We start from the raw sequence: 17,806 nt of genomic DNA, 5'->3' as shown, positions 1-17,806 counted from the left end.
AACTGATATCAAACTAACACAAACATCGTGAGGCATGATTTAACGAGGGCGAAAGGCATAATGTGCGTGCAAATGTTCCCCTCTAATAGTATCGAATCCGGCACTTATGTGATTTTTTTTCCGATTTTTTTAGTTTGTAATGCGTAGAGTTTGCCTTGAGAACTGATCGTAGGTTAACTTTTTTGTGATGTAATTTGTTCGACCGTATTCAAATCTTCAATTTAGCACAAATTCTCACTTTACTAGTTACTCAATTAGTGGTGGATGTTATGGTCGAGAATGAGGTACTTATATAAAGGTAGAATACTATACGTCGTATTTATAGAGATGAGTGACATTGTTCGCATAGGAGGGTATGTGTACCGTTGTTTAGGGGAAAAGTTATGCGTTGTTGTTTGTGGTGAAAGGTGAAAGATTTCAAATACGCAGGAGCTGCGCCCATATTTGGATTTTGCCTTCCTCCTCGTCATGAATGAAGGCACGAGCTGCTCGTGACTTTGGGAGCTTGCCTTCCTCAAACTGGACGCCATCTCCAACGCGTGGCGCCTGCCTGCCACAAAATTTCCCTTTCACTTCACACCGTCACGCGTCATCGTCAAGCAAGCACCCAAACATCCAAAACAGAGACAGCACTAGGGGCGCTACCGAACAAGGCCAAGCCACCAACCAGGAGCCCGCATCCTCACGAGCTCCGGCGGCGGGCCTCCCTCCACTCCCAACTTCCAATCAACCGCTTTCCCCTCTTCCTTGGCCTCCCCTTCCAAGCTACGCCTGAGCAAAGCTCCACATCACCAGCCCAGTCCACCACCCCCGCCCCGCTATCCCGCGCTCACCCACCGGCCCCCCTCCCCATGGCGAAGACCACGCAACCCCCCCGGGGGGAGCGGGATCCCCTGCTCCCATCCTCCGCCTCCCCGCAGCCCTACCTCGACCACCACCCCGCCGACTCCTACGCGGTGCTCCTCGTCCCCGTCCGCCTCCGCCGCCGCCTGCGCCGCGGGGGCCGCTGCGTCGCCCCCGGCCTCACCGCGCTCTTCCTCCTCGCGCTCGCGGGCTTCCTCCTCTGGCCCGCCGACCCGGACGTCTCCCTCGCCCGCCTCCGCCTCGCGCACGTCTCCGTCGTGGCGCGCCCCGCCGTCGCCATCAACATCTCCGCCGCGCTCAAGGTCCGGGTCCGCAACCCGGACTTCTTCGCGCTCGACTACTCCCGCCTCGACGTCGACATCGGCTACCGCGGCGCGCGGCTCGGGCGGGTCACCTCCGGCGGCGGGCGCGTCCGGGCCCGCGCCGTCTCGTACGTCGACGCCGACCTGCAGCTCGACGGGATACGCGTCGTCGAGGACGCGATCTACCTGCTCGAGGACCTCGCGCGGGGGTCCGTGCCCTTCGACACCGTCGTCGAAGTCGAGGGCCACCTCCACTTATTGTTCCTCAGCGTCCCCGTCAAGGTGCCCGCCGCTCAGCCGCTGCAACCCTAAGTGTTGATTGCTTTGGCTATATAATATATGCAAATCTCGTTAATTGGATTAGAATCTGTATATGAGTTTTCAGGCTTAGACGCCATTCTCTCTTGCATCTTTTGGTAATGTGAAAGCCCCATATATCTACAACATAGATTTGCTAGGATATTGACATCTGGTGAAGCAAGTTGGAATTTTAGCCGCCGACTAGAGCTTAGCACGCCGTATAGTCTATCTGACATATTTCTTAAGGTCCATATAATGGCTAATGCATTTTGACAATGCAGCTAACAATTATGTGAGGAAATAAGGTTTACACAATTATCTTGCATTAATCTAGATATCTTTCATCGGTGAAGCATGGTATGGCCATCATATTCAAAAGCATCTGGTTTGGTATCATGGTGTATTGTTTATCAGGGAGCATGGTCTAATTCTCTAAGTCATGGGTCACTAAACGTTACAAAGAACAAATGAGATATGCCATAACTACTTTAAGAATGAGATAATCATCTTGTATTGACTCATCATTGTTTTTGTCATGATCAGCAACATATCACTTTAAGAATGCATGGTCATCAAAAATTATTGTTGTTTTGATGAATTTGAAGCAAATATGTGATCCAGTTGAGGCTTCTGTTATCCAGATTTCATGCCCCATGTTTAGCTTTGGCTGGAGTGACTGATTCCAGTTATAATTGCAATCAATGACTTGAGGAGCACCTAATAGGAGGAAGAGTAATAATTGATCTAACACGCGAGAAGAGTTATGAACGTCCATTTTTTGTGTGTTTTTAACTGTTATCACTTTTCACTTCCAACTGGACATGAAAATTAATGATATTTACAGCTCTAGTAGTTTTCATAGTTGAATGTACACCTTCATGGTATCCACTTCTGTATTGATCTAGCTAGATCTGGAATTGCTGGGAATTTTTTATGCTATATTGCTTTATTATTTTGTTTTTCATGCCCAAATGAAGGCTTTTGCTCAAGCAAAAAGTCACTATTAATCAACATATTTGCAGCTTGCCCTTTCCATTTTTATCCCTCTTGCACTGTACTGTAACTTGTCAGGAAACAATCAAGCACCTCATTGAACAGATAAAACAGTGCGCCTCATTGAACAGATAAAACAGTGTAGCATGCATGTTGTTTTTTTCCTAATCTGATGTTCTTAAATCAAGAATGACTAAAAGGATATTATACTTGGAAGGGAGTTTGGGAAGTATGCTTCTGGGGGGAATGAGCAAATCAAAAACATTTCAATAAGATCTATCGTTAACGTGCTTAGACAATCCTACCAGCCCTTCTGCCATGAAGTTACCACTGCAAAACCTTGATGGGGCAATTGGCCCCCTCCCCCTGTCCCCTTATCATTTAAAGATTCCACCATCAAGTTTCAGGCTTATCAAACATGTAACAAACAATTCTTAACTTGTTGTGTTCTCTGTAGGAACTCAGGGACGCAGAGATTAGTCTGTCTCTGAGTATTCCTTACCAGCAAAAGCTAACTATTTCCTGGCAATATAAGGTGCTTGTTGGGCCCATATAGCCTTGTCAGGCTCTTAGTTCTTACCAAGTCCCACCAAGTTGTTATTTTCACTTTCTTTGGTTGCCATAAAGCTCAGTGTGGCATCTTTTCAGCACATGCCCTGTTTGCTGTCAACACACGCTTTTGCTCCTTGTTCCATAAAGATGTGTTTGCTGCTAGTGAAATTTTTTTTGATGTGGTCTCTACTATAGTAAAATATGAACTGGCCTTCTTAGATTCGATAAGCATAGAGTCGTTACAGGATGCAGTGGTTGTTTTACCCCATAAAACACGCTTCCTCCATTGCAGCAGGCATGGTTCTGGAATTTAACCTATGGAAAACAACTGCAATTATCTGATGGAACTAGTTTTCATGCTATCCTTTTTGCCTCACATGTTTAGAGCAGTACTTCTATGTTTGTATTTGTATAATTGTATTGCTGTAATATAGGGGGATTGTTAACATAGAGCTGTGGTAACAAAACTGTAAGACTATCAAAGAATATTCTTGTTTCAAATTTTTTGTACGAGTGGAGGGAATTTTTGAGAGGTTGGGTTGTTACTTGATTTAAGCTGTATATTTTGTTAAAATACTTTGTAACCCAACCATTGGTTGTTTCTGCAATATCTGTGAGTTCCAACCGCTACTGTAGCCCTCCACAAGCTATAGCCAGGTGTTTTGCTTGTTGACTCAGAATTTTTTGTTACACTAAACAAAAGATTGATGAATATAGAGTAGCATTTGTATGTTATGCACTATGACTGATTTGACTGAAGAACCACCCATTCCTCTTTGTGTTAAGGATTGTCCAGGAGTGCACGTTATCGGTTCCCTGCTTGCAGTCTTTGATCTACATGTACTGATTCTGAACTCTTTCGTGATTGTTCTTGGCTTCTTGCAGGGGAGAATATCATGTGTGGTGCATGTTAATCCACACAACCAAACCATAGTACATCAGGACTGCTATCCTGAGGTAAAGAACTGCAAAGCTTATACACTCTCTGATGGTTGACTCTGAGCCTTTCAGAAGCTGACCTTTTCTTTTTCTGTATCAGTGAAATTGCTAGTGGAAGCTATCCCCTCTGGCGAATGGATGATTTCTAAACTTCACTTGGAGTTGTGGTTGTAAAAACTCGATCCATTGGCTTTGGGTGTACACGTGCGAGGAACAACAAAACTATACTGCCTGTTGTGAAGTCGTTGGCACGTCATGTAATACCGATCAGTTCCCTGAGAAGAAAATGTCGTTTCACATTGGTATTCCGGGTGCTGTTCCTGTTTGGGTTTATTGGAACATTGGCCACATGGATCATCTGGTAGTAGTACCATCACTGATGACTGATTCGCGCGTATGATTTTTCCATAATAACCTTGGCATAAAACTCACGATGACACTAACATTCGATTCTTGGCCGTTTATCTCGGCTACTAATCTATCATTACAAAAATATTACAGAGAGGATTAATCCTGATTCTAATCTCGTACTACTCGTGTACAGGTAGCCTGCGTGGCTGAATTGCAGCAGCCTGCAGCAATGCCTACACAGCCGCTAGTATTACTATTACTTACTATACTACTACTGCAGTAATAACACAATGCACAGAGCACTATTTGGCCTCACTCATCTTTGCCGACCCCGGCGCCGGCGCCGGCGGCGGCAGCCCGCTGTCGAGGCAGCTCCGGCATCGCTTCTCGATCCAGCCCTCGATGTCGCGGTCATCCCCGCTGGGCACGACGTACCGGCCGCCGCACACCCGCGCGAGGACGCCCGCCAGCACCGCGGCGAGCACGATCGCGGCCACGATCACCACCAGCGTCTGCACCGACCTCACCGTGGCCGCCGCGGACCCCGCCGCCTCCTGCTTCTGGGCTCGCTGCGCGTACGACGTCGCTGTGGCGGCGCCCTCCTGCAGCGCCCTCCTCACGGCCTGCGCCCACGAAGACGAAGCGGTCGCCGCCGCCATCTCCACCGCGCACCCCCACCGTCGCGCCGCCAAAAGAAGCGCAGCGGATGCAGAGCTGGCTGCGCGCGGCTAGCTTCTCCGGCGAGCGTGGCACTCGGTTCGTTGTGGCCGGTTGTGTCGCTTATAAAGAGAGGCGGCCCATGCGCGCGCGCCGGACAAAAGAGGGGTCAAGAGCCGAGAGGGGCGCAAGTCCTTGTGCGGTGTCAGTGTGCTCGAGCGTGACATTTGCTGGTGGCCGCTGCTGCCGCTGCGACTGCGAGCTGCTATTAGCCTGCTACTGCTAGTGCTAGGTGTAGGCGACCGTTGCCTCGCCCGCCATGATTTCCGAAACGACGTGACGTGGCGTCCCTTTCGTTCCCCTCGCCTGGGAAACCGCTCGCCTTCGCGTTCGCGTCCGCGTTTGAAAGGGGCAAGGAGGGGAGGGAGGGAGCCTGGCGACTGGCGAGAGCCTGGTGGTTCGGGTAAGGCTGCGACGTCCGCCAGGAAGCAGTTCTCTCTTGAGCGGCTGAGCACCACTGACCACTGCACCAGCCAGCGGCAGCAACACGGACGCGGGCAGGGGCCGCGCGCGTCGTTTCGGCGCTGTACGCACGGCGGCTTTGACAGGTCGAGCTCAGACCTCAGAGCGTACTCCTACGTGACAGGGTGACTGGGTGAGACACCAGGCGGGCAGGCGGTCACCTCGTCGCCCCGGTGTCGTCTTGCGGCTGCGCGGCGCAGAGCGGTGGGCTCGGTTGCTGCTAATGCGGCAAGCGCCCCCACCACCGGACTGTGTTTTCTCGCGGGCGGGCTTTGGGATCTGGGCTAGTTGGGCTCTTTTCTGGACCAGTGTGGTACGAGACTATGAGAGACGGCGGCAATGGCGTTACGCTGTGCTCGATTAGGAAGAATCCACTGCGATCGCATGAAAAGAAGGTCTGCGACAATGACTTCTGGCTTCGTTCTCCAAAGAAAAACAAAATGTCGTGTTTCTTGTATTCTTCAGAGGACAATGGATAGAAGAAGACTAAGTAGAAACGAGTGGCGGCATGTAAATGGGCCGTCATCCCCGTAAATGGGTCGTCTACCGTCTTGGGATTTTATTTTATATTTCTTCTTTTACAATTTTGCAGAAATAAAAAGTCGATTAAAAAATTTGCAGAAATAGATCCCTACCGGATCAAACAGTGGAAGCAAGCTACCGCCAGTTCAACCGGCGGTAACTTCCCCTCTGGAAAGTACACATTCAAAAAATTATAACTAATTCATATGAACTTGAATGGAAATAAACTTTAAATGAAAATTGTAGATCTCTACAACTCAAATTTTTTCATTTAGTGTCATCTTGGTACTCAAATAATCGACACAAGTTTCAGATGAATTTTAGATCTTAAACTGGGCAGCACACATTCAAAAAATTATAACTAATTCATATAAAATCGGATAGAGATAAGTTTTATATAAAAATTGTAGCTCTCGTTGAGATTTATCTCTTTGTAGTTCAAATTGTTTTCATTTTGTGCCATCTTTGTGCTCAAATAATTGACACAATTTTCAGATCTAAAATTCTAAAATTGAATTTTAGATCTAAACTTGTGTCGATTATTTGAGTACCAAGATGACACGAAATGAAAAAAGTTTGAACTACAAAGTTATAGATCTCGTCGAGATCTACAATTTTTATATAAAGTTTATCTCCATACGAATTTATATGAATTAGTTATAATTTTTTAAAAGTGCACTGTCCAGTGGGGGAAGTTACCGCCGATTCAACTGGCGGTAGTTTACTTCCGCCGTTTAATTCGGCGGTAGGGGTCTATTTCTGCAAACTTTTAAATCGGCTATTTATTTCATAAAAGAACAAATATAAAAAAAAATCACCGTCTCGGCGTGCATCTTCAGGTGTCAATTTGGGCCGTCGAAGAGGCTTTCCTACATACCTACGCGCGCACGGCGCACCGGTTTGATTTTTGAAGAAACAAACGTAAATTGCTGCCAGTCTCGATCAAGCAAGTAAACTAGCTGGAAGAAGCGGTTCTTGTATTCAGATATTCTGGATCTATCCCCTGTGCCTGGTTCGAGATCCAAACGCCGTGGCCAACCGTCGATCATGAACACGGCCAGCGGTGAGAAAGAGCCAAGCAGGTTTAGCGTGGAAAGGGAGAGGAGAATTGGAGAAACCAATAGTACATGATAGCTAGAGGAGGACGAAGAGGAACCAGTCAACTACCAGAGTAAAATTCCGTTGGACGTCCAGTTCAGTACGACACTGCTCGTAGTCATAGCTGCTGCTTCGTTTTTTCTTCTCTAGCAAATCTTAAGGTTCAGTCAACGGCCATTCACACAGGTGAGGGTGCACCTGGATGCCCACTTACACTTTTCTGGAGAAAAAGCTAACGTACGTGTACTTGCACGACCCGGCACGCATATACCTGGAGAAAAATTTTGCTAGGCCCTCTCGATCTTTCTCTTGAAACTACAGAAGTAGTCCGTGTATCCTGGTCGCTATGTATAGACGTGCATTGCATACGCCGTATCCGACAAAAAAAAAAGTAGCGGTGGCTGCTCTTCGCCCTGTCATGAGTGGTCCCTACCTTAAATAAACTCAAAAGGATGGTGACATCCTCGCAAAAATAATAAATAAAAAGGTGGCGGTGTGGTTCGATGAACTTTCTAGTAGCCTTATGAGTGGATGGATATACACCAACTCAGGGGGGGGGGGGGGGGGGGGGGGGGGGAACGTACTAGTAGCTTGGAAAATCAGAGAACTAAATAACTTTGCCTTTTAGTTATTTTAGTTCTCTAGTCATGCCGGCCCAAGCTTCCAAATCATCTAGAACTAGAAGATCCTGTATTTTTTGGGTCGATACGGATCCATGAGGCCATACCATGACTCACAGGCTCTGCGAGATGCGCATAAGTTCAGGTGCGTTTGGTTACTTTGCTTATTTTTAACACGTGTCACATCGAATGTTTAGATACTAATTAGAAGTATTAAACGTAGACTATTTACAAAATCCATTACATAAGTGGAGGCTAAACGGCGAGACGAATCTATTAAGCCTAATTAATTCATCATTAGCAAATATTTACTATAGCAACACATTGTCAAATTATGGACTAATTAGACTTAATAGATTCGTCTCACCGTTTAGCCTCCACTTATGTAATGGGTTTTGTAAATAGTTTACGTTTAATACTTCTAATTAGTATCTAAACATTCGATGTGACGGGTGCTAAAAATAAGCATCCGGAACCAAACCAGACCTGTCAATTCAAGGCAGGCAGAGCATGTGCTTTTTTTTTTCTCCAAACAAAGCCAAAGCATCATGTTCGCAAGATGAGACTGACAAAATGATGAGCAGCCCAGCGCGCGCGCACTCGCTGTTCCCGCACACCTCCTGTGCAAGTGCAAGTGTGGCAGTGCTCGACCGCACAAGCCGCAGCCCACAGGGCATGATTCATGCGTGCCGGGCACTGCCCACCCTCCCGCTTACCTGGAGCAACAGGCGGCGCGGCACGTCACGATGCCACGCGCCGGCGCGCTGGCGTGCTCCCCAAAACCCGAGCTGCCGCCCCGCCGCGAGACAGCAGCCGCACGCGATCGCGCCCTCCCAAGAGCACCACCACCAAGGAATAGTCAGCCTGCCACGCCGGGGCTCGCGGCGACGTCACGTGCCCACGCCCGCGCCGCGCCCAGGCCCCGTCCGTCTCGGTCGCCGTCGCGGCCGCTCCCACCAACCGCGGCGGGGCGGGCCACGTCGCCCCGCGCGGTCCCCGTGCCCAGGACGTCCGCCCGCCTACCGCTGGGACGTCGCTGTCGCGGGTGCTGTCCTCGGCACGCGCGCGCGCGCGGCGGGCCCCGCGGACACGCAACGACGCCGGAAAATGACGGGGATGCCCCTCACCTGGGGGGGGGGGGGGGGGGGGGGGGGGGGGGGGGGGGTGGACGCGCCCCTGCCTGTTTCAGCGTTTTCGCCTTTACCCAAATCCGGCTGGTGTCCGTTTCACTGTTAGTGCAGGGTAGTAGGTAGAGAGCGAGTGATGACTGGCAAAGTGCACGGCAGATCCGGGATGAGGTTGTCTGTCAGAGGCACGCAATCGCAGTTGATTAACGGTCCCGAGGGGAAGGGACGGTTCGTCCGCAGCGACTGGGTGACTGACCGAAACGCGGCTTCCTTCGTCTGATCTCGATCTAATCGCGGCCATCATTATTCGTCGTGTCAGAGGAAGGTTAACCGTACTAGTCTCTGGTCCAACTCTGTGTTATTCGCATTGGACAAGAACAGGGAGGGAATGATGGCCTTTTCTTTTTTGTTTCGTTTTGCAAAAGCTAGCTAGTGTATGGATTGAAACTGATGGCGTGACCTGGCCAATATCCCCAAATCCGCCACGTCAAAACTTTTGGTATTTTGCGTGACCAAAGCTTCTCGAATAAGCTTACCCAGCATTTTCTCTAGAAAAGAGTATCCTGGCAGAGGGCCAAAATATCACCGGTCATTCCATTTTTTCTCACCGGAAAAAAAAAACATCCGTTCCTACAGGTGGGTACTATTTTACACTTTCATGTGACCAAAGTCCTGATCTTTCTCAAGCTTCTCGAATAAGCCTGCGCGCCTTTTTCTAGAAAAGAATATCCTGGACGATTATAATAAGAAAAAAATAAAAGGGCAAGGGGAGCTCCCTTTTTATTGTCCAGCAAGTCTTAACCGCAAAAGTTAGCTGATCGGTGAAGTTGTGCGCTACTAATCACACCAAACGGAAAAGGCCCATGATACCATCGCATCCCATCCCTAGCTCCTAGGCACACGCGCGCACGGCAAGAACCACGAAACCTCGCAGACGGTAGAGCTAGCGCACCTCACGATCTGCTCTCAGCGCAGTGGCGATCGAAAAGCAAACGTGTGAGTGCGAGCTCTTCGGAAACCTAGCTAGGAGCCCAGCCGTAGCGTCCAAGGCATCACAATCGGCTCACTGCTAAGCTCTGTGGCGATCGAAAAGGCAAAGCTAACTGCCCCGGCTAACCGGCACACAGAAAGGAGCGTTAGCGTTTGTTTTTTTAGAGAAAAAGAAATGAGACACGAGGGGACGGTCACCAATTTTTAGCTCGTTAATCCGCCACCTGTCGTGCCGTAAACTTGATTAAGGAGCGCCGAACACGCGGTGGCGGGCATCACCGGCAGACCCGGGTGGGGGCAGAGCCACCTCACGTCCTCACCCTTGTTTAGCATTATCCTCTCCTAGGTCGTCGAAAGACTAAACCCAAACACCCCCCCCCCCCCCCCCTCGCGTCATGCTCTCTCTCTCTCTCTCTCTCTCTCTCTCGCTGGTCTGGTCCGTCACCCTGTCACTTCACACTTGACACAGCGCGCAGCGGCCGTGCCCGCTAGAGCCCAAAAGAAAAGGAGGGGGTGGCGGGGCCGTGGTGACCACTTCACTTTTGTCGTGCACACGTCTATCCGAAGCCAATCCTCCACCAACCGCATCCGGCCGTCCACTCGTCCGCCCACCCGGGATCCCACACACCCGTCAGACATTTATTATATTTATTAATATATTTTAAACTAAGCCCAGGGGTTAAATAAACGACGAGCGGCAGCAGCCAGCAGCAACCCGTCGTCCACCTGTCCGGGCCACTACAATAATCCCCTGCCCAATCCCGTCTTAGCCGCTAGGGTTACGCGCCCACGGCGACGTCTGCCTGCGCCGGGCGTGCTCCGATTGGCCGGGCTCCTGGGATCCTCGCCTCCCCGCGCCCCACCGCAGCGAGAGAAAGAGAGAGAGAGGGATAGAGAGAGAAGGGGGGGCGGAGGGAGACGACGCGCTCGCCTATTGGCCGCCGCCTCCGGGCGAGCCTCCGCGCCCAGTGGTCAGTACCGGCTCGCTCGCTCCCCTGCTCTGCTCTGCTTCCTCCTCCCGTTGCTTGCTTCCTTTTTATTCCCTTGTTACCTGATTGGTGGTTTCGTGATGGCCCTTTTTTGCACGCCTCGGGCTTGATGCGGCCGCCGCCCCGTTTCTATTTTTGGGCGGCGGCAGGGCTGGTTTCGGATGAGGCGGTGTCCCAATTCCCCGGAGCGGGGGGATCCTGTTGTTGTTGTTGGGTCGGCGAATTCTGGAACAGAGTTCTTCCGCCGGTTGGATCGGAGAGACATGGCTGCCGCTGAGCTTGTTGAAGCTGTGATTTCTTCGGCTAGCTTGGTTTCCTTGTTCGAGTCGCCGGAAAAATTCTTGTGCAATTCAGTCCCGGCTGTGTCTGATGGCGTTTTGTTCCCCTTTTGACCTGCGTTTCGTTACCAATTCCTATGTTAAATTGTTCTGATTCGGTAGCTAGCTACTCCGTAAGTGGCAAGTGCTCAAACTCGAGGCTCGTCGGAGAGCCTCTGCTCTGTGCCGCTGTCCGTGCTTGAATTGGTCCTGGCGTTTCATTCCCAGTGTTGATACTTGATACGCTGCATGATTCGCCGGAGTTTTTCGCATCTCCAATCGGGTCGAGATTGCCACCCCGTTTCGCACCGAGCATATGCGGCTTTCATTCTCGATCCTCGTTTGTGATGTACTACCGCTGTTCCTCTCTGTGTTGACTTTTCCATGACTCGCATGCCACAGAAACAGAGCAGCGCGGACCTTGACGACGCGGCCGGCGAGGCTCCTGCGAGGGTGAGCACCGAGCAGCATCATGGAGTCGCGGCCGGGCGGAACGAACCTGGTGGAGCCCAGAGGGCAGGGCGCCGCGCTGCCGTCGGTCGGCGCGGCGATGCAGCCGTGGTGGACGACCTCCGGGGCCGGGCTCGGTGCGGTGTCGCCGGCCGTTGTGGCGCCAAGGAGCGGGGCAGGGATTAGCCTGTCGAGCAGCCCGGTAGGTGGTAGTGGTGGTGCCGGGGCGTCCAAAGGCGCCGCGAGTGACGAGAGCAGCGAGGATTCACGGAAATCTGGGGAACCAAAAGGTATGCGCTGCTTTATATCTGTTGAAGATGAGCTGTTAATTGCAGGAAGTTGCTGTAGTGGTTTCTCTTCTCTACAGTTCAGCGTTCTTGCTTTTTTTAGCATACCGTACTTCATCTGGGTTTGAATTCGTTGGAAGATCTTTCTATATTTACAATTGCCCAACGGTAGCTCGCTCCTACCGTCCTACGTAAGATGCTTCCACCAGTAGTTCCCTTATATGGCATAAAAGGATGGGAGAAATTCTGACACTGAATGCAGGCCTTGCAGAATCATACTTAACATATTTGTTTTTGTTTTGGTATTTAAGATTCAGAGAAAGATGCTGGAATCTGTCATTTCTCCCATTAGGAAACCTTAAGAGCTATATCAATCTCATTTCTCATGGATGAGTACTATGTAGCTATGTAGCACGGACACGGCAGCAAACTGGCGTATGTAGGATTGTTATTTCATCACAGCTAGTTTCTTTGGTCACTAGCCTAGTTATTTGGTTCAAGGTATACCATCTGACAGAAGGCAGCAAGCAAGTACTTTGATCAGCAAGAGCAGTTTGTGCAAAATGCTAGTGGTGGTGGGTGGGTGCAGAGTCTCTTTCTTGATCTTGTTCTAACTGTACTGCAGTATTGCCTGGTATATAGTATAGACACTTTCCATGATGATGAGTACTTCTCTTACTGTGTCCTTATGTGCAAATGTTTTTTTTATGCATAGAACTGTTCACTAACCATGGTAACATTAGCTGTTGTGCATATAACAGCAAATTAGACGGAAAAAAATTGTAAAAGGAGATGTATTCTTCAGATGCTTGCATGGCATAGAGAATTCATGTGGTGCATAGTCAAAGTCAACTAGTCGTTTTGCAGATTAGGCGTGCATAGAAATCTCTATAAAAAATATTTCACCTTTTTTATTCAATTTTTTCAGCAGCTTGCTGGAGCATTGAGTGTCTTGACTGGAAAGGAAATGTATACAATAGTTAGATATTTAGTTTTTTAATGCAAATTCGTGGAATATTTGTTGGTTAAGATATTGGGATTTTAACAATAAACTAACTATTCACCTTTTCTCAGTCTAGTGTTGTTCTACAATGTCAAATGAGAGGAATAATGCTATTTTCCTTCCTAAACTTTTGAAACGTTGGTTCAAGTCGGACTGTACAATTTATACTCAGATAAATGTGCTATCGATTTGAAGAGTTCAATTCATTACCAATCGTTGCATTGGCAATTAAAGTAATTTTTCATACCTTCCAATAAGAAATTCAGAATTTGTTATCTTAATTCCAGATGGAAGTGCTGGTCAAGAAAAGAACCATGCCACATCACAGATGCCTGCTTTGGTGTCAGAGTATTTGGCACCATATTCACAGCTGGAACTGAACCAATCAATTGTGCGCACCCTTTTCTCTATGGACTCTGTTTCTTGTCTGTTCATGCTTCCCTTTTCTTTGAACATGTTAGGCAATGTGATTCTTGTCTCATGTTCATACCTTTCCTTGTGTAGGCTTCGGCAGCATATCAGTACCCAGATCCTTACTACACTGGCATGGTTCCTCCTTATGGCACTCAAGCTGTGGTACTCCTTTTGTTGCATATTTAAGCATTATATTTTATCTTGCCCCTTGTTTGCAATTCTTGATAGTCTAAATAATGGTATTGGCTACTATGCTTCACTCAAGCACAATATGAAATCTGAGAAAGGAATTACAGATACAGTGGAGATGCTACTATTGAACAGTTGTCAATCCTAAATATTACTATGTTCCCTACTGAAATTACACTACAGAATTCAAAATATTTGGAGTCCTTTGGTACTTTATTAGGAAAAAAATATTAACCTGTAATAAGCAGAGACATTTTGTTGTCGTAGCTACGGAAGGTGGTAATGCTCAGATGTCTTTGTATCCACTGCAAACACGATACTTTGGCTAGAGTAGTGCACATTCACCTTTTGCGATGTCTGGTTATCTCGCAAAAACAAACATGGGTTCTTGATAGGCTGTAGTTTTCCTTACACTTACACCTGCAGTTTTTATTGTCTGTGCAGGCTCATTTCCAGCTACCTGGATTAGCCCACTCTCGCATGCCATTACCCCTTGAAGTATCGGAGGAGCCTGTTTATGTAAATGCAAAGCAGTACCATGGAATTTTAAGGCGAAGGCAGTCACGTGCCAAGGCTGAACTTGAGAAAAAGGTGGTCAAAACCAGGAAGGTTAGTTAAGCAAATATTGTGGTCATGCGTCCTCTATTTCCCCTGAGATTTTCTGGATCGACAATCAGTGACTTTTGCTTTATCAGCGCATTCCTTGTACAAAACTCTGTATGTCTGTTCTTTTTGGATGCCCTTGAGTTGTAGCCATATGTGAATGAATCATATGAGTTAATAGCCCGCTGAGAATTTGCATTTGATATTGCAGCCCTACCTTCATGAGTCTCGTCATCAACACGCAATGAGAAGGGCGAGAGGAAATGGGGGACGCTTCCTGAACACAAAGAAAATTGACAATGGTTCTCCCAACGGTAATGGTGATCCTGAGAAAGGTACTGCAATTGTTAATCTGCTTGATATGCTTCGCTTCTCGTAGAACACCAATACAAGTGCATGCGTTTCCATTCCTGACACCCTGCTTCTACATCCAATAGGAGACCAACACTCAGAGCATCTCCATGTCCCTCCTGACTTACTACAGCTACGACAGAACGAGGCATGAAGTAGGGGTCTTGCATCCTAGAACAGTGGTTTCTGTCCACAGGCATAGGCACTTGAGACCGGATTCCTGGCCCTGCACCGCGCTGCCATCTTAGCGACGTTGCATTCATTGTGCAAGGCTTTCCAAGGTTCGTTCACCTGAATGAGCTTGGTACCAGGTCCTGGCAGAACGCAATGCGGGCACAGGAGTCCATGGGAGTGTCCAATGCTATGGGTAGGTCTGCTGTTTTCAGGCAATTCATTCTTGGCTTTCACATTCCGCCCTTGTGTGTACAACTGGTGTGTTGTAATTGAAACTAAGGTTGTGTTCGCTTGTCAGCGTCCTGTGGAACACCTGTATAATTAAGATCAACTTCGTATTAAGGGGGTGCTTGGTTCCCAGCCACAGTTTGCCACATCTAACCTTAGGCAAGTTTGAACAAGGTGGCAAGTGTTTGGTTGGACATCAAATGGCAGGATTCTTTAGGCTCCACATGTCATAGAAACAAAAAGTATGGTAAGATCCTCTTTGCCATGGCAAAGTGTGGCTTCAAATTTATTTGTCACACTTTTTGTGGCTTGCCACACTTGCCAAAGATTAGGTGTGGCAAATGGTGGCTAGCAACTAAACATGCCCTGTATTGCTGTGAATTTGAACTGTAACAATGCTACAGCCGAGCCAGTTATTCAGATGTAGCAACTCATGTTGGTCTGTTTGGTGTTCAGCCGCGTCAGTCTTGAACTGAATATTCCTGTGCAAAAGGCAGAAGCTTGTTTTGATCTCTCTGTGTTGCCACTCATTGTTCGCGGAATGCAGGAAATCTATGCGGACATTCGATTAAACACTTTGAAACACACGGATGAAACATGATTTGTTTCCTGTACGAATTTCTGAGACTGATGTGTTCCAAAAATCGCTCTTTTTTGCTTCGTTGACTCACTGTGCTGGCATCTCTTTCATCAGCCAGATGGCCCTGTGGACGGCGTGGGATGCCCGCAGCATCTCCTTTCAGCGAGACAGCGACCTCGGGCCCAAAATGATCTGCCGCGGCGAATTACGGCGAATCATTCGTTGTTCGGTCGCCGATAGGCCGCTTCAGATTGCTATATTCCAAAGTTTCTCTCTGTTTTTAAACTGCGCTTGTTGCACCTCGCAAAATCCAATTCGACAGGACATTTCTGAGAATAAAAAAGGCTGAGTTGATGTTGCAACTTTGGTCGCCAATGATGTGATATCTGACTGAAGTCGCGTCAGACCGGGTGCTTGGAGCTTTAGGAGCTCATAAAATTCTTATCACATCGAAATGTTTAGATACTCATTAGAAGTATTAAATATAGACTAATTACAAAATCAATTGCACAGATGGAGGCTAATTTGCAAGATGAATTTATTAAGCCTAATTAGTCCATGATTTGACAATGTGATGCTACAGTAAACACGTGTTAATGATGGATTAATTAGGTTTAATAGATTCGTTTCGCGAATTAGCCTCAATGTAATTAGTTTTATAATTAGCTCATATTTAGTTCTCCTAATTAGCATCCGAATATTCGATGTGACATGAATTTTTAGTCCGGACTAAAGGTCCAAACACCTCCTAAACTCGCAAACGAAACAAGTTGTTAATGAAGGTTAGGGCAACGACGAACCTTGATGTGAACGGAGATGATTTGCTATATTTCCCGGTTTATGTCGATCAACAACAAAAGGATATAATATTATCAATATGCTAGAAATTATAAAACCAATTTTGCTTTTGCTAAAACAATCGTTTTGGCCAATAATATATAGTAAATTTATGACACGAATTTGATGTTATTAAAATCATATTATGACTATATATGTGTATCAAGCAAATATGATATTCGTTCAGTCTCAAAATATAAAGATGCGCACACATTTTTTTAAGATTTAAACTTTACATTCTGTAACTAACAATTAGTCTAACAATATGAAAAGTTTTTAGTACAAAAATGTTAAATTGGATTGATATTTGGAAATACTTTTTTATGATAAAAAAACCATCACGAATGATAGCGGTCAAAGTGTGATCTTAAAAGCCGAAATAAGCCAAATCGCACTTTATTTTAGGATAAAGAAAGCATATATGGAGTAACTGTTGATTAGAATCTTATCCTAACGAAACAAGTATGTTTGGTTCTTTTGCTCATCCTTTCCTTACCTTGCCTTGTCTAGCAAGATTAGAGGCTAAACATGTCGACAAGGTGTGTATTTCTATGGAGACCCAAATTGGCTCACCTCGCCTGGTATTCTTGTACGGTTTAAACAACTACTAATAAACATAACCGAAATATGCCTTGTCCTTAGAAAAGGAGAGCACTAATCACCTTTGATGCGCTACGCGGTTCTTGCTTCTTGGTCGGTGGTAAGCTGTGTGGAACGAATGATTGGATCGTCAATTATCCCTTGCAAAGATGCAACATCAGCCAAGCAAGCCTTCTCCCTACCTGCCGACGTGCGTGATTGGGCAGGCGGCGCGCCGCGCTGATTAGTTGCGCACTTGCGTAGCGCCCAAGCAGCAAGTCAACAGGTCTAGTGCTTGTTCTAGTGATATACTAAAAGCACGCTAATCTTCTTCATTATTCGTAGTTTCTGGTTGGTCAAAAGGACCATGCTGTTAGCGAATACCCTAAACGGACGTCGGTGTACGGACGGCCATTACTTTGTGCAGAGATTAGAGATAGGAGTAGCTCGTAGCTGCCGGTACGAGATGTGGCGAGCATTGGTTGAGGACCAGAGCTCTAGGCAACGAACCTGCGCACTGATCTTTTCGTTGGGGAGATTAACCAACGCCATTGATAGCGAGTCTCACGTACTATCTTTTCATTTGACGCCAGGTCATCCACTCGCTTAACCCAACCCCCGCACCAGCACTATACTGCTGGTTGTTTTGCAGTGTTTTTACATGGAACCAGTACAGCATTCTCTTGTTTTTCACCTTTTCCTTTTAAAAGAAATAATTCCACGAACCGAAAAGGAAAAAAAAAGCAGGAATTTCGTTACAGCTTGCCTCAGCTCTGGCACGGCCCATCCAGTGATTAAATCTGTTACACTGACTAATTTATTTATAATCTGTTCCAGGACTGACCACGGTCCTTTTTTGGATATTGCCTGCGGAGAGTCAGCTCCACTACGCATAGCTGCACGCAGTTAATTTTCTACAGCGATTGCTAGTAGTATAGTATAGGTAGGTGGCATTGTGGTTCCGGCCG

The 17,806-nt window shown here is 47.5% G+C and overlaps 3 protein-coding genes across 3 annotated transcripts; 2 read left to right on the top strand and 1 right to left on the bottom strand.

Moving 5' to 3' along the window:
* Positions 1–572: 572 nt before the first annotated feature.
* On the top strand, positions 573–4,255 carry LOC117839101 (uncharacterized). The gene is made up of 3 exons (XM_034719355.2): positions 573–1,448; positions 3,897–3,968; positions 4,051–4,255. Exons 1-3 carry the CDS (start codon positions 852–854, stop codon positions 4,051–4,053), a joined length of 672 nt encoding a protein of 223 aa, XP_034575246.1. The 5' UTR covers positions 573–851; the 3' UTR covers positions 4,054–4,255.
* Positions 4,256–4,378: 123 nt separating this feature from the next.
* LOC117839103 (uncharacterized) lies at positions 4,379–5,303 on the bottom strand. Its single transcript, XM_034719358.2, has one exon. It carries the CDS (start codon positions 4,958–4,960, stop codon positions 4,604–4,606), a length of 357 nt encoding a protein of 118 aa, XP_034575249.1. The 5' UTR covers positions 4,961–5,303; the 3' UTR covers positions 4,379–4,603.
* Positions 5,304–10,554: 5,251 nt separating this feature from the next.
* Positions 10,555–15,297, top strand: LOC117839025 (uncharacterized). The gene is made up of 7 exons (XM_034719255.2): positions 10,555–10,808; positions 11,546–11,883; positions 13,171–13,274; positions 13,388–13,459; positions 13,931–14,095; positions 14,301–14,424; positions 14,527–15,297. Exons 2-7 carry the CDS (start codon positions 11,616–11,618, stop codon positions 14,592–14,594), a joined length of 801 nt encoding a protein of 266 aa, XP_034575146.1. The 5' UTR covers positions 10,555–10,808; positions 11,546–11,615; the 3' UTR covers positions 14,595–15,297.
* The last annotated feature ends 2,509 nt before the right edge of the window (positions 15,298–17,806 follow it).

The sequence above is a fragment of the Setaria viridis genome, chromosome 9 (assembly GCF_005286985.2).
Source record: "Setaria viridis chromosome 9, Setaria_viridis_v4.0, whole genome shotgun sequence".
Classification (NCBI taxonomy): Eukaryota; Viridiplantae; Streptophyta; class Magnoliopsida; order Poales; family Poaceae; genus Setaria; species Setaria viridis.
The sequence above is the reverse complement of the archived record's forward strand: the minus strand, read 5'-3'. Positions and strand labels throughout refer to the sequence as shown.